Here is a 25786-nt window from a genome sequence, read left to right as displayed (position 1 = left end):
ACATATAATAAATAAGTTTATATACATATTTAAACAATGAATACTAAATAGGAGGCCTGAAAATTTCCCATCTTGGTGCCGAAGTTATAAAAGTGAAATCTGTGCCCTTGCTAGTGTTGTTCTCTAAATATCTTCACGTGTCCATCAGACTCAGGCCAGGAAGCTTGCTTCGTGCCCAGGACTTTTCTAAGCAGGAGTCCAAGAGCTTCTGTGTCGTGCTCTGGTGCTCGCTGGTCCACCCTCCTCCTCCCTAGCAGATGAGGAGGGCACTTCCAGCTGCCTTGGTAATTTTATTACAAATGGCTCAGGATGCAATAAAGAACGTGGCTTGTAAGTGCTATTACGGCTTCATCCTACGCTCTGAATGTCATAGTGCTGGAGTGGGCAGCTGAACATTCTTGTTAGAGCACAGGACCAATCCCAACCATTTAAAAACAAAACCCAAACAAACGGACATCCAAGAAGAATGGTCGATTATTGACGTCTTCCTCTTTAATGAAGTTTAAGAAGGATGTTTTTTCAATTCTGTGGATTTCAGCTCCCATACATTCGAGTTACTTACGGAAGGAAAGCAGAAGCCACCAGATCTCAAGAGCTTGCAACATGCTGAAGGGGTAATCATGCCATCTAGCTTTCTGTACCTGTGTACCTGAATTGATCAGAGAATATGATTTGGAAGTATGAGAGACTGCCTCCACAAATGCCACAGAGCTAGCTACAAAGCTGTCTGATCTGACAACATGGGTAAGGATGTTCCTGATTTCATTCTTGGGGCAACTCTGCAGCCTTCCAAGTGTCCTCCGTCGCAGAGCGAGGGTCTTCAAGAGGATCAGGGCTCAGGAGATGTCTTCAGTAATCTCTTGCTGGATACCCAAAGAAAGGATGCATCCAGTAGCGCTTTCATGTTCTTGTTCTTAACCTGTAATACAGAGATGACAAATGCTTGCTTCTGCAATGCATAGTTCTAATCGGTGAAGAGATGATTTCCTTTTCCCCTCTTGATTCAACTTGAAATCAAACATTGTCCCTTTGAAAACACAGTTCCTCTGATCTTCTTTTCTTGGTGTTTGAATTTACATGTTTCCATTCAGCTCATAAAGAACAAATCCCACCTGCGTTGCTTTATTTTTACCGCACTTGGAGACTGTGTGTTACTTATAGTAATGCACGTCTTCATTCAGCAGTCAGTGGACCTTCTTCAGGTTTTTTCTTTGTTGCCTTCCTGTAACAAACCATTGGGCTTTCGTGGTGCCCAAGACAACCAAGGCAGACTGGTCTAATCAGGTGAGAACAAATGTTTTGGACTCCCCTGGTCAGTTTCTCAATATGATGCAAATAAAACCTTCCTGCATGCGTTTTTGTCTGTCCCGCCTTATCCTAGACTCAGGAAACATCCAGATTCAAATCTTTTAACACTCAAAGGAAAAGAAAAATAGTGCTTTAATATTACTCAATTTGCGTATTTTAGGCACTAGAGGGCACACTTGTACTTTTGTGAATAAATTAATAACTGTAAACAGAAATAATTAGATGTAAAGATGTAGAAATAGATACCCAATGAAAATAAACATTTGGATGCACATTTTGTAATAAAACAAATAGAAAATAACTGTTTTCACTTTAGCTAAAGATGTTTCATTAAGGATTTCATTGTTGCTGTGTGTTCTAAATTGCTTTGGTGTTCTGAAACTTGCTGAGTGATTTTATTTGAAACAACATTGATAGGAATGGTGGGCGAGCTTCATTCCCTTTTGTACTTACACTGCCTCATAGAAACTGTGTATATGCGTATGTTCTGTGCTCACACGTGACTGTGTATACTAAATTTTCCTTTCAGTGAACTAACAAAATAATACTGTTAAATCAGTTGCCTGACATTGAGGTCCAAGATCACCATTATTGCATTGCATATTTGTAATTCTTTTCCAAGTGTGAAGTTTGAGTGCAGATCCGCCATGCAAGTGAGAAGCATTTTGCAGTGGTATAACAGAAGGCATGCACCAGCAGAGAAAAAAGCCAAACTTTGGCTTCTTAAGGTACAACATAAAGAAACATCTTGAAAATAATTAACACCATTATTATTTTTTCAAGTGACATTGAAGTTAATAAAGAGCAGCTCTACCAGTCTCTCCCAGTCCTAGAATTTCATGCCCACTTACTTGTCTTAGCTATGCTTTCCCTTTTTTATTCCCCTGCTAGCAGGTATGTTAATAAAATACAGTAATGGAATTGATTTGCTCAGTGCTGTCTTGTGGATAATAAACATAACTCTGATTTATGGCTTGTTATCTGAGATTTTAAAAATGGCAGGAGAACATCTGGGATGTGCCTGTTTTGTAGTAAAAGGGTCATGTTGCAACAGTGTTAGAAAAGCAGCAGTGTGATTAGATGATGGAGACATTAAGCGTGCTGATACCTGGCATAAGAATGCTAGTGGGGAGGAGTTACCAGCAATTTGTGATAAAATTCCTTTCCATAAACAAGAATGTGTAAAAAAAAAAAAATTTTTTTGAGATGTTGCTATTAACACCTCCTTCTTTCATGGGTTTCATGGTATCTAAAGACTCTTTTAAAGGTTCAGTTCTCAAATTATGTTCATTTAAATTCCTGACTTTAGAATTCCTGACTTAAGTAAAACACCAATTTTTTATTTTTTAAAAGCTTGCAAGTCCCCAAGGCTTCAGAATTAGGCACCAAACTAAAGAATTCATAATGATTGATTTGGCATCATCAAATTTGTTGACTTGGTCACATTTACCCAGGACCTCCTCTGGTCCCATGACATTCTCTCTGTAAAATTGTACCTTCTACTTGCCTCCTTATCAGTGTAGTCCAACATCAAGCATTTTATAGATTAGAGCAACAACAACGAAAGGACCTTTCCTCATCTTTTTTTTCCCCTGAGCACACTGTTTATTGTGCCTTTTCATTTTCAGATGCTCTATTGCTAAGAGTGGTAAACATCCCCCTGAAACAAAAGCGGTGACCTCAGTTATGCACAAACATACTTCTTGGTTTGGCAAAGACTTAGTGAGTTGCAATGTTCAAGAGAGCCAAAGCGAAGGACATGTGTGTTGTTCACACATAAGATTGCAATGCAGCAGGACTTCTTCCTTCTATTATAAAGAACTCATTCAATGACCTCTGTTTTCTGCCTTTGTTTCTTTGTTGAATGATTCCTGCAGCTTGGACGAATGGGTGCTGAATTCGTGTGGCTTGTTCATAATGTAAGGCCTAAAATATGAGATAGGTAACAACTAAAAAGAATATACTCAAATGGAAGATATTTTCCCACCTCCTCCCATTCCTAAGCATGCTACCACCAATTGTCTGAAACAGCAGAGCAGGTACAACATAGTCAGATCAAAATTACGATATTTGAAGGTGCAAATACGCCTTTAGACTGCTGCTTTGTGCTTGGCTGATAAGAGCTGTGGCACCTTTCAGAATGTGTTTGCTGAAGAGGTTGTCCCTCGCGAGACCTATTGCAAAGATACCTTTGTTAAGACTAATGGATGCTCCTTGTATTTCAACTCGTCTTTTCTGGATCTCTTTGTCTCCACATCTACCTGCTCCCCTCTCCCCTTCCTTTTCTTCCTCCCTCTGTTCTTTGGGTAGACCTCTTTGTTTTAATGTTTTAACTCAGTTTCTTTTTCTGGTTTTCCAGAATGTTCCTAAGGAATGATGAAACCTGGGTGGGTTGTGGCTGAAAATACAAGAACAATTTCTTTACTCACCCATTTAATGCACTCGTAAGAAATTGTGCCCAGGGAAGCAAGCAATGTCATTATACTCAGGTATTCTGGTGTTATCAAATAACGAGTCTTCATTTGCACCAAACATTTCAGGCTCTAGGTAAAGTTTTCTTCAGTGCTCAGTGTGTTAGACTACATACTACAGTCCTGATCTGCTGTTTGTGATGAATGCTTTTTGGGAAACTCTCGGAGAATAAGAGAAGTAGCTAAACAGAATTAAAATTTGCCTGATTCTGCTTGCCACAGTTACTTGTTTATAACTCCTAGAAGCTTTTTACCAAACTGTAAGACATTGTGTCTTATAGGTGTTTTCTATCCTAAGATAGAAATCTATTTGTAAGGTACTGCATACAGTACCAAGATGATAGAGATGTTTTAGACTGAAGAGTAGGATAGTAAAATGAAGGTTAGATGTGTCGGAATTAGACTGACACCTTCAGGTCTGATGTGTAAAGTTACCGGTAATGGCCCTTACCCAGCAGAGGACCTGGGGGACATTCACTGGAAGCTGGTGTGAGTCTGCTTATGTTTGCCTTCTATAGCCAGTGGCTCCGGGAAGGAAACTCCTGACAAAGATTCCTAAACGGCAGTAATGAGAACAGTTGCAGGCAGCAAGAAGAATTTCAATACGAGCCCTGCACCCTCTTCTGGTACTTGCAAGGAAATAAAATTCTCTAATCCGTTTTGCATGCCTAAATGTGTCCCGGTCTCCTACATCCTTCACAGGGGTCTCCCAGATCAGTGGAAAGCTGGGAGCTGCTGCTGCAAGGGTTGGTTGGCACCCCTGGAGCTGGATGGTGGCTGTCAAGGCTTCCTGCAGCATCGCCGTGCTCTTTTCCCCCAGCGGGTGGTGGTTTGGTTCCCGTGCAGACATCTCTCTCCAGGGTCTCAGTACTGTCATCGCTGCTGTGCAGGGACTTGGTCCGTGGTTAATGTGTTCCCACGTGGGTAGCTGGCAGCTGTTGCTGTTGTGTCCCAGAGGTGGCTGCATAGCAATAGCAGTGCGTACAGTGGTTATGTGGTTCTGCTGTGCCCCGTTTATGGGCAAACACGTGCACTGCCAAACACCTCTTTCTTCTGCCAAACAGTCCTTTGTCTCTGGGAGCAGCTTCCATATGCTGGATTAGGAAAGACTGGGAAGGCAAAGAGGTTGGTCCTGTTAGTTCAGAGTGGTCTGAAAGCCCAGGAGCACACAGATACCACTTTTGTCAGTCATCCTTTCACAGCCATGCATGGAAACTCGTGCAAGCCATATAGGCATTCGTGTGGAAATGACATCTGCTCCTATAGATAATGTTGGGAATGTGCCTTATACCAAGCTTCGTCTTTACTGGAAATTTTGTTGCATGACTCATTTATTTTGGGGTATAATCTCAATTAACCTATAAAGAGTGTGTTTTCCCTTTTGATTATGGTCATTGTTATCAGATTTATTATTATTGAATCAGCCCTTTCATTGCTCATCCTGTTCTCCCTACATGGAAAGCTATGAAGAAAAAAGAGAAGTTTCTTTGAAACTCAACACTGCAAAGATAATGGGTTTATCTCCCCTCCTCTTCATCTAGTGTAGAACAAATAGTAACAACCTGTCCTAATTCTGATAGATGCATGGGCATGTCAGTAGGTGTTTAGCCTTACTTTCTGTTTCTTTTCAGCCTCTGAGAATTAAAATCTGTCAAGAGATATTTGGCAAGACTTGGGATCTATTGGGAGGTGATGGTGATGAGCGCTTTCCACAGCTCTGACTCCTGGCTCATGTCCCCTTCATTGACATTCATGTTTGATTTTTCAGATACGGTCTAAGCGGATGAGCCCCTGACAGGCTGGGGTAGGATTGTGTTTTTTGCTTTGTGTGATTGATCTATATGCAAGATCATAGCATACAACATGATTAGCTGGGGTAGTTCTCAGATCTGTAGCTTCTTTGAGCCTTTTGTAATTCAGAGGTTGGTTACTGCTTTGTTTGGCTTTCTGTATCAAAGACATGAGTTTCAGATATTCTTTAAGGTCCTTAGACCAAGGGTTGTAGTGCGTGAGTGCTTGGAAAAGGCCATGTGTCAGGCAATACTGTGTAATGTAGAAAGTTTTAGTATCGTACAAGGCAGTCCCAAAACAGATTTGTAGTAGAGGATGATGTTTGTTACGTTAGTGGGTCTTAGTGATCCAGTAATGAAACTGAGCCACCATTGTAAAGCTAGCCGCTCTAAGCTGTGGGGGTACACCACCATGTGGACGTACAGTTCCTGCTTGCTTGATGTCATTTCTCAAACTTGATGCCTTCAAACGGAGAAGGTATTTGAAGTGCTAGTGGGCACGTCCCTCAGTTGCATGCAAATCGAGCACGTAAGTGGTGACCCGATGACCGTTGCAAGCAGCAGTTGGGTTTGTGCATCATTTGTCGCCATGGTGCTTCTGTTCTCCATGGGGGTGTTGGCCGTCTGGATCCGTTGGGGGCTCCTAAGCCCACGTCTCCGGGCTTGGACAGACATCTCTGGTCTGCGGCTCTTCAAGGGTGTTTGTGCTGTTAAGACTGTCACATCTTCATCAGCACCAATCTCTTTTCTAGACATAAGGTGGGTGCTCATTCCTTTTTTCGAGCTGGTGTTGGTTCTAGCAGCAGTCACCGTTAGTCCATCAGTCCTGAAGGGAAAGATGGTGGGTGAACTTGACTGGTCTCAGACTGTGAGCTTGGGGGGCACAAGGAGTTAATTATTAGCACTGGGCAGACCCTTCAGTTACTGTGAATCAGTGTAGCAGTGTAGCCAGCTGAAGAAAGTGGCCTTCTTGAGTTTGTGACCTGTGACTTCAAAATAGGTAACAAGATTGAAGAACGTGGTTATTAGTTGTGGCATCTATTACTGTCTTGCTGTTCAGGAAGATGTATAATTCCCTATTTTCCTCCAGTTCAAGTGATAACCATAGCTTAAATACAGTCTTAGATTAAACCTCGGTGAATCCAGAGTTGTGCTACTCATTCATGTAGAAATTGAGGAGTGTGGTGCGCTTATGGAGCTCCGGACGGTCCTTGTTTGCTTTTGGCCCTGTAAAGCAGCTTTATTGGGTGAAGATGAGCTGGATAACCAGTATATGGTTGGCACCTGATTCTGTGTATCTGAGCCTTTTGGCAACCTGTTCAGTCTTCAGCAAATGGGTTGGGTAATGTCACTGATCTGCAAACCTGCATCTCCAGCTCTGGCCAAAGGCAGGATAGCTTTGCATGACTATAGTGGTGGCCATGCTTTTGCATTCACTGGCCAGCTGCTGCTCAAACTCCCTTTTGTATCATCAGGGATGCACTGAGAGCTGGCTGTTAGATGTTGGGTGTGTGGCAGGCCTGTAGCAGAGCACGCCGCGCGCCTGAGACCATGCACATTGTTCTCCCAGGTGGAGACCTGCGTGTAGTCACAGTGGTCTCTGGGACACGAACACATAGTGGGTGTCCAGGCATGGACACCAGCCTGGTGCTCTGGTGGGATGGACCTTGCAGGAGATGACTTCTGCTGAAACACAGCCTTGACAAAATTTTGATAACTGAGTGTTCGGATCTAGTGTCTTCTGCTTCTGCTGGGAATACTCTTGTTTCCGGGGTGAGGTAAAATAGATAGACTTCACAATAGACAGACTTCACTCTGCCCATTGATATTTCTCCATACAAAGCTCCTTTCATTTGGCTTTCATAAGCCAAAAAAGTGCTTGACCTGGCTTTTGCTTTAGGCTAATGTATGGTCAGCTGTGCAGCTCAACTATTCAAATTACAGCAACTTAGTGCTGTTTCTAAGCTCATAAATCCGTTAACCTAAATCAAAATAATGAACTCTCTGAATGATTTGTCTTGTGAGCCTTCAGCTTTGTGGCTTCTTCCATCAGAAATCAGTCCAGTTTGTGGCGTACTAACAGGCACATATGTCTTGGATGTAAATTCCAACATTCGGTACAGTTTTATTCCCTTGGCATCCTTTGAGCTTTGTGATGTTGAAGAACCAGCCTAAGCTAACTGAAAATACGCAACCATTAGACTAAAACCAACTTGGATGCTTCTAATTCTTATTTCAACCTACTAATGTGAGTTCCTGGGTAAATAAGGGCTTATTCTTTTACAAGCAATGTAATTTCCATAGCCTAAACAAGTAGGAAATTCTAGAAGTCTGTCTGCTGATATGAATTTCCATACTTGCCTATGAAAACTTACATGACTCAGGTAATCTTGAGAAAGCAAAATGTCAAATACTAAACACTTGCTGGGTGATGTAACTGGCTTTTACTTTGTTGTGGAGCTTTCATACAGTACATTTTGTCACTGAGCCCTAGCAGGCTGCAGCATAAATGGTCTGCTGAGAGGCATCTTGCCAGATATTAATGTCATGAATTATCTAAAGTGATTCATAATTGAGAAGTCTGTCTTTCTCTCTGAGGGTATATTAAAAACAACAACAACAACAACAAAAAACACCTTTTGCACACTCTTGTAAATGTGTGTACAATAAAGTAACAAGTTTCGTAGAACCTCAAAAACCTGAAAATTGTGCATGTCAAACTCTATCTCAGCTATTTCAGTTTAGACATTATTTCACTATATGTATAATACAGCAGTAAAATTCTAATTTCTGGCAAATTATGTATTATTTACTCTCTCTAGTGAGATCATTTAAAAACAATCTGAATTCCCTTATGTCTTTATAGCACAAAGCAACAAAAACTACATTAGAACTCTATCAAGGAGGAGTTGAAAAAAAATAAGTTTTTCTTCAGTAAATACCTGTTCAAGGAGCACATAAGATGCTCGTCCATGTTGTAGATTCTGCAAAACATGAGTTTAAAAATCTAAATATTTATCATGGGCCCTTTCATTAGTGTGCCATTCGGCTTTGCTATGGATTCTATATGGTGAAGAAATGTTCTGAACCCCCCTGTAAGGTAGCTTTAGGGGGGGGGTCTCCAAGCATCATACAAGCTGTCAGTTTTTGCTTTCTGGATCTTCCTTTTCCATCAAGAAATCTTAATTTCTGTAGGCTAGCACAGGAATTGTAGGCTGTTACTGGAATCGTAAACCTTGCTTTTCCGTGCAACAATGAAGGCACAATCTCAAATCGTCTGAGGGTGATTGGGAAAACTCTTTGAATACAAGGGCAATCAGTAGTTCAGTAATGGTCTATCTGTAGTGCCGTCTCTTGTGCATGCTGATTAAAATTATTTTTGAGTCTAAGCTTAGTGTAACCTTATAAATTTTTATGGGACTTCCTTAGGAAAACAAGACAGGAAAAAAAAAAAAAAGCTGTTTGTTTTGATCCCTTATCTCTTCTCCAGAGAGGTGATGTTGCAGGGTTGTATTTTTTTTGGTGTGGTGTTTATTGCAGATAAAAGATTGTCTATAACTTTGTGTGTAAATATATCATTCTAATATAATAAATGCTAGGGGAAAAAATACTTCAATGGATAGTCTTTTTAATTAAAAATAGGATGTTTTGTCAGGCATTGGACTTCTCACTAGCTTTTTTTGAAGCTGAACTTGGAGTAAATTCAAGTCTAGAGTTCTCTGTAAAACAGACATATCAACTTAGGACTTCAGGAGACATCCTGAAGGAGGGTTGATGGGCAAGTAATTTTCCTGTTTGCAATGGGAAAGTTCTCTGCAGGAAGGTAAGAAGGTGTAGGGTGGTTGTTCTTCTCATCTGCAGCTTAAAAGTACCTAGCCTCAGCGGTTCCCGATGCAGACAGGAAACAGAGATTGGCTTTGGAGGAAAACTAAAGGCAGGTTGACCACAGGTGATGAAAACAAAATTACAGGAAATGGGAAATATTCCCTGATATGCGACTGCTGCATCATTTACAATTACTTTGACGTGATCGATTCTTTAATTGATAATTAACTGTTCACTAAATTGTTATTAAGAGGGAAAATCTTCATGTCATTACTGTGTCTCTTGGAAGAGAAACCAGGAAATTCTCCTCCGCTTGAAGAGATCTAGTCCTTAAATGGAGAGGAACGGGCTTCATCAGCAATTGTTCTCTTCACAGAAATAGTTCTGTATTGATAGTTTCATTTTGGTAAGCTCTACTTTACCTTAAATGCAGGCACAAATGGAGATTCTACTTGGCTGGTAGCAGAGTAGCTAGCTGTAAACCTTGAATTCGTGACCTAGCATATGTACACAGTTAGAGGTAGATTTATCATGTCTGAGCACATATCTGTATTTCCATCTAGGAATCTCTTCATAAGACTGTATTTTATAAAGCCCATAAAAACTTCGGAGGCATTTACAAAAGCTCAATTTTACGTGTTAAACAATCAACTGAGTTCCCCAGTAGTGATCAAAAGAACTGGGAATAGCAGTCTTCCCACCTTTGTTTCTCTGTGGTCATAAAGATATGAAGATAAAAACCATAATGCCTACCTGTAATCTTAACCATCCAATCTTGTTTGAGGTGTGGTTTACTTGTGAAGTGGCTTTTTATGTTGGCTGGAGGTTTGCTGTTTTGTTTTTTCCACTGCAGAACTCCAGAAGCAGTTTTCACCGCCCAGCTGGAGCCAGACTGTTGGTGTGTTTTTCATTGCACCACTTCTTTGACTGTTGGTAGAGAACTGTGAGTTTTAAATAGGTAATAATGTAAACAAAATGAGAACCCAAAGTTTAAACTCTAACTAAGATGACTTCTTCTTTCAGTTTTTATTGGCCTCTGGTGCTTTTTTGTTGGTTCTCCAGAAACCCTTGCCAAAAGGAGATATGGTAAAACAATGCAGGCTGAGATCCTCTTTTCATGACAGCACTTTTTGAGTGCAGCTATTCCAGTTTAGAATTATACTCAATATTCTTGAGGTATATAAGGCTTTATTATTAAATATATATACATATACATATAGGAACAGCTGACAACAACAGAAGCTCAAAAGTATGCTGTTTTGCACACTCCTGATGTTCATAACGAACAAAAGGAGCAGAATCCCAGGCCATGGGACCTGGCAGCAGAGGGAACCTGTGTGTTTTATATGGTAGCATTCTCTTCCCAGACTTCAGTGTTAGTTAGCAGTGCTTACACTACATGTTTCCCTATAGTTTGTTTTTTTTTTTTTCTAGTTGCATTGTTACTGGAAGTTTGCCATTGCTACTGTGGCTTGTCTTGAGGCATCCGCTTTTTGAGGAAATATTTCAGTGTAAATGTTCTACTGAGTACCTTGCCTTCATGTTTAGGGATTCTCTTTGTGCTCTCAGTCTGGTTTGTGGCTTGTTTTGTTGTTGTTGTTGTTTTTCTTTAGTGGTAGGCCTGTGCAGTGGAAGTGTGAATTCAAGGTAATTTGGAAGTGCTGCTTTGGAAGTAGTGTGTTTTTTTCCTCTAAGCTGATTTTGCTCCTATACTGAGAGTATTTACAATGATGAGAACTCATTTGCTCTTCTTAAGCTTTAGCCAAATGTTTGACTTGTCATAATTCAACTGTGATATAAGGCAAACTGAGGTATTTAATGCCAATGTCAGAAAGAGTTACCAAAAGCCAGCTTTCACAAATCAGGTTTTATTCTTTCAGACTGCAATGAGTCATTTAATCTGACACAATGAAAACAGAGAAGTAGAAAAGATGCTGAAGCATAGAAGTGTCTGATAGCTCATCTTCCACTTTTCACCATCCATAGAAAAATTTTTATTCTGGGAGCAAGTTGTTAAGCTATTTGCAGTGTAACTTTGCTGAGGTGCTGTGGTGTTGCCCAAAGAGCAAGAGATCAGGACTGTTAATGGAGAAAACAATATCATTACGAATCTACTGAACTAAACAAATTCCCCTGCTGCATTAATGTAGTAACGTGAAGAGGGTAGGATTGAGCAGATAGCTTGGCACATCTACACTTAGGTCTGCTTCTTTCCCTTACCGTAATATCCCAGTATAAATCAGTGGAGTAGCTCAGGTTGTAGATAATGCACATAGTGTGGGTGGGAGGATGTGCTTTCTACTAGAACACAAGGAACCATAAGCTGAGGAACGAGTATTTTTTCGTCCACAGTAGCCTGCTATTACTGATAGCCAAATTGTTCAGAGAAACCCATCAGTTTCCCCAGGCTTTTGAAAATGTTGAGTACTCATGAGAGCAATTTTTTTTGAGTGGTGAAAGCCTAAATGAATTGTGGCTTGTTGGTTGCTATATTAAGAGCTTTTTTTCTTCTCGTTGAGATTTTTTTAGATCTCTTTTTTATAAAATGGTTAAAAGTATCCATTCTTGCTAATTGTATTGCATTATGCACAGGCATCAAAAGATAAAGGACTACTCAGATTTTCAATGATGGAGATTTCTGAGTTATTGCTTAATGAGTGGAACGTGTTTGGCATTCGTGTATCTATGAAATCCACCCATTCTGAGAGGGCTTCATTAAGAGCCCATCATTTAATATGCACGGATCCACAGCCAGGTTTGAGAGGATTTTGTATTGCTTAGTGTAGTGCCCCAGCACTTAAAGAGTTTTAAAATGAAAAGAAATCCTCTTTTCTGCTTCCTGAGGAAGTTTCAGTGCAAACTTCGACTGCTCATAGAAAGAACCATCCCTGTTGATTTTAGGTGTTCGATTTTTAGAAGTTGGCTAACGTTAGTCTCTTGTAAAGAGATCCTTTGTGTCTCCAAATAAGGCTTGTGAAAGTCACATGTGTCACAGAGATTGCCGCCAAATTAATACATCTCAGCAGTTCCAGAGTATTAAAAAGACCTGCCACCTATTTTCTTCCAAACTCTGAACTATGATAAAACAGAGCAATTTAAACTGAGTTACAGTGGAAATATGAATTGGAAAGTCTTGCCCAAACTTGTTGAATGAATGTCCTTGGACATCTTCACTGTTTCCAGTAAGTGTTTGATAAGTAAATCGTGCTGGGTCATCTGCAATTGTTTACCACCTCATCAAGGACCTAGATTATCAGGAAAGACTTGTTTTAAGACACTACAGCATAGAGCAATAGACGTCAAAACCTGTCTGTCCACAGCAGATCTGTGAGGATGTTCAACATCTGGATTTTAGAAATAACTTGTTTATCAGGTGCCATGCTTTTATCTTACTCTTAAATTGCACATAAAACTTGAATGGCAAGCTCACTAACTTGCTCTTGCTGCCTTGCTCAGAGTTTTTAGGAGTTTCCTTAGAATCACAATGACTGCATGCTCTGCCCTCAACTGAAACATAAACTTCTTGTCAAAATACAAAGAAAACCTTGCACTGAATTGTACTCAGATTTCCAAATTGATGGAAATGCCTTGCTGTATTTTACATCTCATTAATTTGGGGGGAGGAGGGGAAGATGTGTGCAAACTTGGATTTATAGTACTGGACAGCTTTCTGAAAAAAACAGAGGAAGGGTTGTGCCAAACAAGCTGTGCTACCTGTTTTCCAGCTGCTGGTATTTCCAGCTCTTCTGCATTTAGAATTACTGACAAATGTGGTAACATGGTTGTAATCTCAGGTTATTACAGGTCAAATAAAACAGTGTCGTCATTTTCATGGATCATGAATGAGGTAGAAATCGGACCCTGGGGTGTCTAATTGTGCTCTAAGGCACAAAGAAACATCTGGGAGACAGCAGGCTGGCCAGCCTCGCCTCAGTCCCTGGGAGGATTGTGGCACTTGTCTTTGTGGAAGTCATTTCCAGGCACGTGAAGGATAGGAAGGTGACTGGGAACAGCTAGCATGGATTTACTGTGGGCAAATTGTGCCTGATCAAAGCGATGGCCTTCTGTCATGAAGTGATGGGGACGAGAGACTGCACATAAGTGAAAAGCAGGGGGGGTTGTTTACTTCAGTGGTAGCAAGTTTTTTGAGGCTTTCCTTAGCCTCCTTTCCTGGACCCAAACTGGATTCAGACTGGATGGACAGATTACATGGTATTTAAAAAATGGCATGAGCCAGTGGTTCAGTGTTGGACTGGCAGAGAGTTAGTTACAGGTGGTATTCCTCAAGTACTGATACTGCTCCCCAGTGTTTTTTAATATTTTTGTTAATGACACAAAGGGATTGAATTGCATCCCTCAGCAAGTCGCATATTACACCAAATTGGTGAGAGTAGCAGATGCACTACAGGGCAGAGCTGCTGTTCAGAGGTACTTCAGAAATTTGGAGGAGTGGGACAGCAGGAACCCCAGGAAGTTTAGCAAACAGAATGTAGAAAAGAGCTTTTTAGAAAAGACACGAATGGGCAGCAAATGGAACAGGAGTCAGCAGTACAGCCTTGTAGCAGTCGAAGCAAACTGCGGGCTGGGCTGTACATGCAAGAATGGAGCCAGCAGGTTGAGAAGCAGTTTTCCTGCTCTGTGATTCTGAGGCTGTGGGCCCACATCCAAGAGTCAGCAATGAACTGGAGGGAGTGTAGTGAAGGACCACCAAGGTGGTTGGTTCTGAAGCGCGTGATGTACCAGGCTGTGAGAGCTGGTGGTATTTGAGTGGAGAAAAGAAGGCTGAGGGAGGCTCCACTTGACTAGCTATCTAAAGGCCAATTGCAAAGGAGGTGGAGCCAGGCTCCTCTTAGAGATGTACAATGAAAGGTCAGGCAAGAGGCAGCAGTCATAAATTGCAGCAAGGGCAATTCTTGTTGGGCATAAGAAAAAATAACCTTCATCATGAGGGTGATAGAGCAGGAGCCAGAGAGGCGGTGGAAGCTCCATTCCTGGGCAGGCTATAGATGTAGTCTTCATTATTTCCCTTTTCTTGAAATAATGATTTTTGTGTATGGAAATAAAATATATACAAATTTTGTATGCAAAAACATTTGCCATAAGTCCTTCACATGCTGCCCATGTCAAATCCATAGCTTTAGGTCTTTTGAAGTGGACTTGGCTGAATCATGTGGTTGTCTTTCAATGAATTAAAAATAAGTCTCTTTCTTCTTAGAAGAGACTTATGTTCAGCATAACTCAAGGTAGTGATGCATTTTTGTAACATTATTGAGTGTGCTTTTGGCTCGTTCCTTGCTTGCTTCTGATGGTGTAGTCTGAAGCTTATTTAAGAGAGATTTTTATGGAAAACTCAGTACCTGACAACTATAGCTTAGGGCATAAAACTACCTCTTTGGAAAAGAACAGACTTGATTGCTTGGTTTCTTCCACGAGTCTGAAGTCATTCATGTGCCTTGTTTAGTTTCTATAGATAACTTTTCCCCTTCTTTTTAATTCCTTTGTCCTGAAAACAGCTGTCTTCTGGCCCAAATTCAGTCCACCAGAATGCTTAAACTTAGGCTTCGTTTATGCATCTACTTACCATTGCAGAACCAAGAGTCACATAACATAGTAAGTGATAAGAATAACAAACTCTAAAGAATTTAATGTAGTATGTAACTATTTTTAAATATCAAATGGAAATAAATTTGAACATAACCACTAGATGGCACTTGAAAATTGGGTATTGAGATGGTGTATCAGCTCTTAAAATCGTTACAGATTTTGATAGATTTTATGTGGATCTGCACAACTGTGAGAGATGGTGGTATTTCCAAAAACAACACTGAAATTCCTTTAGCTGTATCTCCTTCTGCAATTCACTTAAACCACTGCACTAAGGAATCTAGTCTGCTTTAAAAGCTTGTTCCTGATGCTTAAAATGCTGCCTAGAAAGAAGAATACCTGTAAAACTGAAAAAGATGTGCAAATTTGTTTTGGTTTCCACTTATTCTTATTTATATCTAACTTCTTAACAATTTGGTTCTGTCCTGACGTTTCTTGTATTATGCCTGAATTGAGACACGTACAACTTATTTTGACAAAGTGTCATTGCTTTAACATTTCTTTTAATATTAGCGCAGGTCAATAGCGAGGAAATCAACCCAGAAGTCTTTGGGGGTGTGTGTTCGGGAAGGGAGCCAACTCCAAAGGCACATCATTTTTCCACTTTACCCATTTTATTTCTTGGTAGGGGGAGGGGGTGGAAGGAGACTGAGAATTTGGTCCTGCAGAAAACAAGATGGTAGCTAGGAATTCATTTACCAAGTGAATCTTGTGGTATTTCTGTCAGCGATCATTACAGAAGACTGTTTTATTTGAAAACTCCATGTAGCCTCTTTATTGTTGTTTCTGATATGCATGAGTTGCATTATTATGATTTATGAGCTAATAATATTGGAAGATGAGCAAAGCTGAGTAAATACTGTCTGTCGCCATTCATTTATCTTGATCCCTCTTCCGCAGGAGCAGTGGGTGGTAGCTGTTTCGAGTGGTTGTTTGGACAACCATCTTAATCTATTGTACGTGAGTTGAAGAAAGCAAAAGTAGATAAACTGTAATACTCAGTTGTGCAAGAATGTTTTATGGCCTATTAAATATGTATTAAGGGACTAATTCTTCCATTTGCTTACACAGCTGTATATGGTTCCCCTGACACTGGTAGCAATTATGACTGAATTTTATTATGAAAGCTTCATTGCGCACATGGTAAACCTTAGAATGGATTACAGTAGCGATGGACACAGCCACATTGTCTGCTTTTTGTGGAAGACGCTAGGACACAATCAACAAGAGGTGAAAAGGAGAGTCGAACAATTTTCCCATTCAGCTCTTCTCACCCTGCGATGTCTGCAGCAGTAACATCTCCTCATTTGTGCTGCTTTGCACTGTGCAAAAGAATTCGGTTGTGTTACTGCCATGATTGGACCCTAGAGCAATTTGTATGGCTTCTAATCAAAGATAAAAATAAAGCTTTCAGATTGGCAAGTCAAAAAGATTGGCTTTTTGTAATCCCGTTCACCAATCAAAGGATCTCATTCTTCGAAGGCTCTGAGCAATATGCCAAGCCATCCCTCTTGTTAACATAAAATTTCAATTTGATTTTGGGTTCTTATCCGAGGGGGCCTGTCGGTGAGGAAGCTTTTGCTGAACTACAGATGCCCTCCTGGGAATTTGATGATGCGAGTACACATGCACCGAAATTCATTAAGTATTTCCTGTGGCCATTTTACCTGTGATCTCACTGGCTATAAAGCTCTTTATGCTGAGATTAACTGTTTAGTGATTTGCAAAAGCTAGAGGGAAGCTCTAGTGATTCAGTTAACAAAACGCAAAGATTTTCGTTGTAACGTGACATTAAAATAGCAGCAAAGCACAGGAATGACAGCTGTCTGTCTAGAAAAGCTGCTCTTTAATTGGGCTCAGGTAGTCAGTATCATGCAGGAGCACCAGGCAGATTTTTTGGGATTGCGTGGAATGGTGTTTCAGTTCTGACTGCCTGTTTTCATTGCTGTTGGGCAACTCTTTGGTCTGGCGAATTTTCTCCCTGCTTTAGTTTGCTAAAAGTGGTTTTTGGATTGCCTCGTTGCTATGGTCTGCAATGCTCTACAGACGAGCACTTGTCTCTCGCCTGAGAGGTGGTTGCATTTCACAGTCTGTCCGTGTCCCTGGAGGAAAAGTGTGTTGTTCCTGATAACTGGTTCTGGCATAAGCAGAGGGATTTTGGAGCATGTTACCCGCCTCTCCGCTCCATGGGAAGGAGCAGCGCAAAGCAGGTTGGGTTCTGCCGTGCCTTTGTTTTGAATTTCAGGTGTTATTCTGCTCACCTTCCAGGGTTTGTTGGCTCTCCATCCTGGTGCAGCAGCAAAAAATAGGAACTGAAGGAGCTTCCAGACTCCATCCCCTGCACTTAGTAACCCAGAGATGTTACCAGCGGGGTTGTGGAGGTCTCCGTAGTGTGGCACTGCAGTAGGTTTAGCTGTGGCCTGTGACTAGCTGTTTGGTTTTTTGTTTTGTTTTGTTATTTCTGCCTCTGCAGCTGCTAAAGGCCGAAATGAATCCTGTAATAGTAAATGCCCCACTGTATCTTAAAATCAAGGCAAAAAAAAGGACTGTTTTGGTTAAGACATTAATCTTCAGACAAGAGCTTTTTGACACAACTGGAAAAAAGCCATAGTCTGGAAAAAGATGTTAACACAAAAGGAGGGTGCAGTTATGGCTGGTCATTTTAAACTGTTCAAATTAGATACTTCTGAGGGCGTCTGTTTGGAGGCATTACTGCTATTCCAATAAAGATGTTAGTGATTTGCACCCCCAAACTTAGTGATGCAAGGCAGCTTCTCCCATTCAGTGCACGAGAGCTTTGTGGCACCGGGGAGAGGAGCAGCGCTCCCCTCGGCTGCCCCAGCGAGCCATGCACTGAAGGCGATGGCATGGAAATTGTTGGGTGGCTCGGCTGCTTTACCTGCTTTCTGTTTTTTTTTTTAATTGTGTGGCTGTTGGCAGTGGGGAGGCTTACGTTTAAAAATGTGGACCTTAGGGGCGAGCTTTCCGTCTCCCCACTGCACAAGTGGGGAACTGCCAGAACCATCATCCCCTGCCCCGGACCAGGGCAGGTTTGGAAGTAAACCCCTCCAGCTCCATCCTGGCCCACATTGACACCCTTCCCCTTCTCCCTGGGCTTCATTTCCACCCATGCTCAGCTTCATCCCTCTCCCAGAGTCCCGAGAGCACCTCATGCACCTCACCGGCTCTCCCTGGGCCTGTGGCAAGAGCATCTCTCCAAGAGCCATCATGGTGCCGCCGCCTCCCTGTAGCAGGTATTGGCCACAGCTTCCAGCTTTCTGAAGGACTTGGTGGTGGCTTGACGTGAGCAGGGAGTCGGCACCCAGGCACAGCAGCCCGAAAACAGCATGTGTGCCCAGCCTGTGGGTCACAGGCTGGGCCGCAGTCCTTGCTCCCCCTCGTCCCCTTTGCTGTGTGGCCATGGAAAAGCTGCCCAAACCTATGCCCCAGATGCTCCTTTCAACCCCCTCTTTAGCTCCGTGTCCGTACAGTATCAATGCTCACCTGCAGAGCAGGGCTTGGCCGCCTGTGTGTGCTTTCACGAGCGGCTGTCGGGTTTTGGCTGGGCGTGGAAGTGGTAGCAAAGGGGTGGACTGCCATGTGATCACCGAGGGCTTCATTAAAAGCCACATCCAAAATGTGGCAGGACCTGGTGTGCCCTGCCTCAGCAAGCGTGTTTCAAAAGTCTTTGTCTACCACAGGATCATTTTGCTATTGTGTTTTAAAAGTGTGCAAATAGTGCTTGAACTCCCGACTGCTTCCGGAGGTTGTATTTAGGATAAAGCATGGTAGAAAATAAAAGGTTGACTGTTTCCCAAACCATTTCTTGCTTCCTGAAGGTTCCTTGTGTAGATTGAGGAGTTGATTCCTTTAAGCCTAGTAGTTGTTACCTTTCAGCGCAGACAGATTTAAAATACTTGTACTGATTGGGTTTTGCTTAATAAGTGGCTTTTACTTGGTCTTGTGACCAGAGGTGAAAAATAAAATGTAAATAGGGGTGGGGGTGAACAAAACCAAAGCCACAATTTTAGTTTCCTGGTGAGTTTACTCACGAACAGTAGCAATAGCAGCCAGTTCCTAAGTGGTTTGCCTTTTGAAGGGAATATTTGTAACAGAGAGAGTTTACCTCTCTTTCATTTATTTTAGTGAGGATGTTTCTAAAGAACTCCTTACAAAGTAAAATATTATTTTATTGCATTTTTCCTGATTGTCTTTTACAGAGTAAGAGAAAAAAAAGAGAACTAGAAAGAAGAAAAAAAAACTGCTGAAATCATTGTTTGAAGTCAGCTGTCATTATATGACTGCAGTACATCACACATCTCCTGACTTTTCAAGCTGCATTTTTTGTTTGTTTGTTTAAATCTCATGGAAAGATTCGTGTTCATTTTAATATCTTTTATAACACAGTTGCTTGAAGTGGTGACACAAGCACATCAGTACAGAGTATTCCTGGCACAGCATAGGCAAATGTTCCCACGTAGTAAATGAAAGTAGTGTGAGGTTTTGCTGTTCCATCCTGTCTGTTTGCTGTTGGCATGTGGCTTCCATTTTAAAAGCAGATTTGTAGAGAGCCAGCATTTCAAATGCCCTTACAGCTGTTCTGACTGATAGCTTGGAAGGATTAACAATGCCGATATTAACCAAAACTAAAGGAAATCCATGTAAAAAGGCAAGTGAACCTTAGTTACACAGTTATTCCCCCTATTTTTTAATTAAGCCATTCTGATATCAGGTGTGTTGACATTCTTGGTGGGCTTGGATTTAAACTTTATGTATTTGAGAAAAACAACTCAACTCTGAGTTGCTTTCCAAGAGAATAAGAAACAGTTTAAAATCATTTATCGAGAAGGAAGAGTGTGTCATTAAAAATTAAGTAAGACTTGTTGCTGACTTGTTGCTGTGTTGCAAAGCATTGCATGTGGCAACAGCCTATCCCAAACCTCTGCCAGCAAGCAGAACTCCGCTGAGTCTCAGCATGTCCCCCATTAAGGCATCGCATCTCCGAAAGTTAGAAAGCTCATTAATGGCTTTCTGTTGTGAAACAATAAAGAATACATTCACTGACTGGTCAGTAATTAGTACCGACTAGGTTTTGTCCCTCATTGCAGAAATACTCTGGTTCAGTTATTCCAGAGCTAAAAAAAAAATACGTTTATAAAACCCTTTTGTATTCACTTCGGTGTCATTTTGCCACCAGCAATCTCCTTTTATTTGGTAATTCAAATACCTATTCCACCCAGTAGACCTGTGAGAAAGTGACCTCATTGCCTAGTCTGCAACTTCTTTATTGACACAGCTCCTTTCATTGGCTCCGTAGCCCCCAAAACACCAAGGCATTAGTATCATATAGTTCATTCCTCTTGTCACTCTTGGCTTTATAAAGTCACTCTTTTTTTATAAAGTAACAGAGAATTTTGATAGTGTTTAACAAAAAAAAAAGTGTGGAAAATCCACTTGAATTTTTCCCTTTGCTGCTTTGTGCCAGTAACCTATATGGAATTAGCAGAGGCCCAGCTGGATTCCTGGAAAAGTAGTTTTAAGGTAACAGGAAAACAAATTCATTTCCACTGTGCGAATGGAAATGAGTGTTGCAGAAGATCAGGCCTTGTGCTGAGAGCCTTCCAACAGAGACTATGTTGCAGTTGCAGTTCAGGTCTTTGTGACTCAGCTTGTGTAGCTCTTGGTTTTCTTGCCTTAAGCCTCTGTTACCGCATGTGTCTTGCAGCGCTTTGTTAGTTTTAGGACCTTTTTAAAGAGTTTGGTGTTGGTGAAATATGAGGGTATAGTGTGGGGAACACCTGGTGAGTGCAACTTGTTCAGTGCTAGCACAATTCTGGGTGACAGATCAACTGTGGGGTAAGGTAGTCCCGAAATTAGGAATGAAGAAGTTAGTCTCCTGTCTGCCAGGTTTTATAAATAACAGAGCAATATAAGAGAAAAGCAAAACTTAGTGAAGGTAATAAAGCATTTGTTGCTAATGAATATTTAAAAAAGGAAGACTTGCAGGTCCATAATTGAATTAAAAATATATGTCATAAAAAACTAAGCAATCGTTCTTCTCTCCCCACCTCTTTCCCCCATCCAGCTCTTTTCTTGAGGTATGCTGTGTTGTTTTTTTCCCCTCTGAACCCCTATTAAGTATACATATGTATAAGACGTTCAAGAAAATTGTGACTCTTTGATTAACATTTCCAGGACCAGAAAGGAAATATAATAGCCAGCACAAAAAATCTGGGGAAAAAAATGGTTAAAATCTTTTTATTGGTGCAATACCTTGGTAACATTTGACCTGTATCTGCACTGAAGGTACAGATGTGTAGAACATCTCTCTGAAGGTGTATCTTGCTGTCAATGGATCATGAATATCAGCCTTGACAGGAATCCTCTGGTGATGTTATAGAGCCTGTGTGGCTTATTTCAAGCAAAGCTGTACATATTCTTGTCTTGTCTTTTTTGGTATATTCCTTCTTTTTCCCTATGTCTGCCACTCTATCATGCTGAAGCCAAAAAGTATCTTGTAAAATATTGTTAGCTGGCTTTAATATTCCTCTTGCTAACTTCTAGAAGTTACTAAATCTGCCTTAAAAGATGTATGATATTTTTAGTGATATTGTAGAATTAGTTACATTTTTGTGATATGGTTCATAAGTTCCTGTTGTTGCAAACTTTGCACTTGGAGTGCTGTGTATATTTTATACTTTTTAAGCCACAGATCCTGCAGAGACTGCCCGTGACTTGTTCTGTGACTTCCCCAGAACCGCTTAATTGCCAAGCCTAAGCACATGCTTCAGTTTTTGTAGGATCCAAACCATTTCCAAAGGGATACGTGCCAGCATTCGGGAATCCCGGAGAGGGAAAGCAGGAGTTGATGTTTCTGCCTACTTCTCTCTGCCGGCTCCTTTTCTTCCATACAAAACAAGAAACTAACATGCTGTTGATTATATGTCAAGGGAAAAAAATGGATAAATCAGTCGAATCTGAAGGTTCCAGTAAATGGATTCCATTGATGTTTTGCCATTCAACAAGTAATTAATTCCAGTAAGACTCGCACTGTCGCTTAATCATACATGCGTTCACTTGAGCATTGAATATCTTGTTTACGTAGTTACAGCATGTCTTGCCAAAATCTTCCACGCAAAAAAATAAATGAAATTGTTCATGTTAGATCTGTTTTCCATTTCATTAGATGTTTTTTTGGATGGGACAGCTCCTCTCATAATTAGATGACTGTATGTGAGTCCATCAGCAGTTGTGGCAGAAATACCCATGCAGTGTGGGGTTAATAGTATGGAGGGTGAAGCAGTCCAAAAGAAAACAAGTTCATCACACCATGTCAGCTTTCTTTTTATTTGTTTTAAGAGGAAAAGCTCTGTGCAACTTAATAGAGAAGAAAAACATTTTTCATAATGTCAGTCCTTTGTGGACTGTGAGAGACATCAACAAAAAGTCAGGACCAAAAAAGGGCTTTGAAACATAGGAGAAAAACTTAAGAGAACTTAAATAACCAAAATGGGAAGGGGGCAATATTTGAAAACACAAGTATTAAAAAATAGCAGTGGAGTAGTTTATCTCCCCGTGTTATGAATTATGCCCTATTTTATAGGAAAGAAGAGGGGTTATAAGGAATAAAGTAGATAGGTTGCCTGAGGTGAGGAGGCTTCTGGACTGTGCTGTGGAAGCAGTTTGCAGTCAGGCTGTGGCCTCAGTCCTCCCATCACTGGGGCCAAATCAGTCAGACTTTTGTTGTTAGGTGATGCAGACTGAGGCTGTTGCAGGCATTTGCTCCAAAGTTGAAGAGAGAGAGAGAGACCCTGTGTCTGTCTGCAATGAGTGGTGCCTGTTAAATAACCAAGCTATGGCTTTGTGTCTGAGATCTACAAGATGCTCGTTCAGCTGATAGGGTGAGCTGCCGTGCTAAAAACAACCTCTGCAGAGCAGAACTGTTGCTTTGGTGTGACCACTAAGGTAAAATAGATCACAATTTGAGAAAACAACCTAATTAACATAGTTGAATTCCTCCAGCTGAGCATACACTTCTCTTTCACCACTGGTGTGCAGTGAATGCTGGTTAATTTATTTTAGGTTAATTGGATGTTCAATACCTAGCCTACATGCGTGGAAAACAAAAACAATTATTCGTGAGCTAGGTGGCAATAAAGAGAAATAATGTGCTGAGAGTCCCTTACGGGTTTGAAAGGTAGCCAGCGTTCAGGTTCCCTTTTCACCTGCCATGTCTGGCACGGAGCATAGGTAGGGTCTTAAAGATGATGGAGAATTTGTACAAAATGCACTGTGGGATTACTTACGTCTTGTGAACTTTTCTGACTTCTCTTCAGGAGGGCAGGAGGCAGGAAGCTGCTCGTTAGAGATGATTTTGTTGAAATCGTGTTAGGACTTCAGCTGTGATTTTTAAAGGAGGATCATGGAGGACACTTCGAACATTAATTTAGCTTCATACTAATGAGGTAGAAGGCTACCAGTAATACTCATTTTACTTCTGAATGACTGTAGGCAGAAACCATATGATAACATACATAAACTACTCAGTGGTAAGGGCTGGCATAGCTGACTCTGTCCCGTTCATAACACACTTCCCGTGCTCAGAAATCGGCCACATGCATTACTGACTGCAGTAACAGACAAATCCTTGTCATATAACAAACTCTAAAGTCTCAGAACAGTTAGAACAATAATTCAGCTACATTGTTGGTCTGTGTTGAAAAACACCCGGCATGGCAAAAGCAAATGGAGATTTAGCATTTTAGGAGACAAAGGTGGGAAGCACTGTGCAGAACAGTACATGATGAAGTTTACTGTTGGATAGCAATGATTTCAACCTTGCATTTCACAGTACTGAATTGTTGCTTGATCCTTCTCATCTTTTAATGTTTTGAAGCCAAAGTTGTTTCTGTGTATTTCATTCCCATTGTGTTTGTTGGATCCTCTTCGCAAGTTACAGATTGAAGACGTGGCATGGTGCATGATTGTGTGTCATATAACACTTGCTGAAAGGACAAGTGTTGCTTACAGAAAATGTACAGTAGAGTGGTTGCCATGAATGTGCTCCATGTAAAAGCAGTATGCTGGGAACTGCAAAGTGTGGGGCTTAATGGAAAGCTGCTAAGTCACAGGGCATCCCTGACTCGGGGTGCAGATAATATTGATAAGCAGGGAGGAAGTAATAAAATCTAGTACGCGTACAGGAAAATGCCATTTTTGTATATTTAAGTTCAGGTGTCTGAACCTGCTTCTTTCAGGGTTCAGTAGTTTTCTCCAGCACGCTGGGTGTCTGAAGTTCCCTCTGTTTTCTGTGCTGTTCAAGTCTGTGGAAGAAGCAGCTGCTTATACACATTCCTAGAGCAAACAAGGGCATATTGCCAAAATGCCAGTGAGTTAACCACCAAAAAACGCTGGGAAGACATCAGCAAAAAGCAAAACGAGTAGTTGCTAAACTGGTGGGATACTCAGGAAGATGGCTGGAGCTGCGATGCCTCTTGCTGCTGGGTACTGCTGCTTGAAGTGGTTCCAGTGAGGCGTTTGCCCTAATTGTGGCACCAGGGCTTGGGCAGCCTGTGTAAGTGCACAGCGTGTAAGATCTGTGTAAGTGCAGTGCAAGTCTTACCTGGGTAACACATCTTCTAAGCCATCCTTTAAACTGGTAGCTAGCATGTGATAAGCACATATTTTTACTGAGCAGTAAGGTACTCAGATGAGGAGACGTTCACAAGACAGGTGCGTGAATTTTGTTTACCGACTGCAGGCCCTTGATTGAACATATGGTTTGCTGTACATGGGCTCTCGTAGAGAAGTACTTTGCAAGTGTCAGGTTGTTTGTTTCAAACTCATCTATGAGAATTCGCTTCTCTTAGGCAAGGAGTCAGATTTCCCTATGGCACTTTTTAATGGCGCTTGGGAAATACTAGCTCATAGTGTCATGGGATTCTGCATCAGCACTGCTATATATAAGTAGGTGATCAACAGATGAGTAGCTGCTGATACGTCCTACTGCTAAAAAGAGGGATTTCCTGGCTTTTTCTTAAGCAAAATATGAAAAAGTGGAGTGTGCACAGGTTTGGGGGAGCTGTGTAGACTCTCACCCCCTTGCTTAATGGAGTATGAGCACTCATGCTATCGATTAGGCAGGAGCACATCTGGGAGCTGGGTTGCCCACTGTCTTCGTCCCATCCTCTTCAGCTGTATCTCACTAGTTGATCTGGTGGAAACGTTGAGATGAGAAAGGATACATCATTGTTGCTAGCGACAATCAAAATAAACCTCTACCTATTACCATGCAAAAATCTTCTCAGTGTCTTGTGTAGGAGCTCCATGCGTTTGTTATGGGCTTGTCTAAGTATTTGCGTGATGGTCATTTGTGCGTAAGGGTTTCTTGTGAACATCTGACTGTTTTTGCATGGCAGGTCACAGTAATGAAAGGCAGTAGTAGGAATAAGGATCATTCGACAGAAGGAGAAGGAACTGGGAAGCGACCAAAAAGAAAGTGTCTTCAGTGGCATCCCCTGCTTGCCAAGAAACTCCTTGACTTTTCTGAAGAGGAGGAGGAAGAAGAGGAAGAAGAAGATATCGATAAGGTAGACTTCATTGGATGCTTGGACTGTAGAAGGTGAATGGTGGGTCAGATTTACCCCGGCTGTGTTTTTACTTTGTGTTTCTTGCTGTTCTCTTTTGCGAGCTAACCCAGCCAATTAAAAAAAAAAATATCGATACTGTGCACATAATGCTCTAAAAGCAAGTAGCAAATAACATTAAAATGTGAATATTCCATCATTA

The 25786-nt window shown here is 41.3% G+C and overlaps 1 protein-coding gene across 41 annotated transcripts in view; it reads left to right on the top strand.

The window, feature by feature from the left end:
- BBX (BBX high mobility group box domain containing) overlaps positions 1-25786 on the top strand; it is a 138441-nt gene that overhangs the window by 50621 nt on the left and 62034 nt on the right. For 36 of the 41 annotated variants that reach the window (XM_083817241.1, XM_083817219.1, XM_083817239.1 and 33 more), the window contains one exon: positions 25417-25587. The exons of 2 other annotated variants lie outside the window; for them this stretch is intronic. In XM_083817241.1, coding sequence (XP_083673367.1) covers positions 25426-25587 — 162 coding nt within the window. In that variant the 5' untranslated portion in view covers positions 25417-25425. Of the gene's footprint in view, positions 1-25416; positions 25620-25786 lie in introns of all 41 variants that reach the window. 3 more of the 41 variants (XM_083817251.1, XM_083817250.1, XM_083817246.1) reach the window with 1 other exon arrangement.

This window comes from Anser anser (genome assembly GCF_964211835.1).
Source record: "Anser anser genome assembly, chromosome: 1".
Taxonomy (NCBI): domain Eukaryota; kingdom Metazoa; phylum Chordata; class Aves; order Anseriformes; family Anatidae; genus Anser; species Anser anser.
The sequence above is the reverse complement of the archived record's forward strand: the minus strand, read 5'-3'. Positions and strand labels throughout refer to the sequence as shown.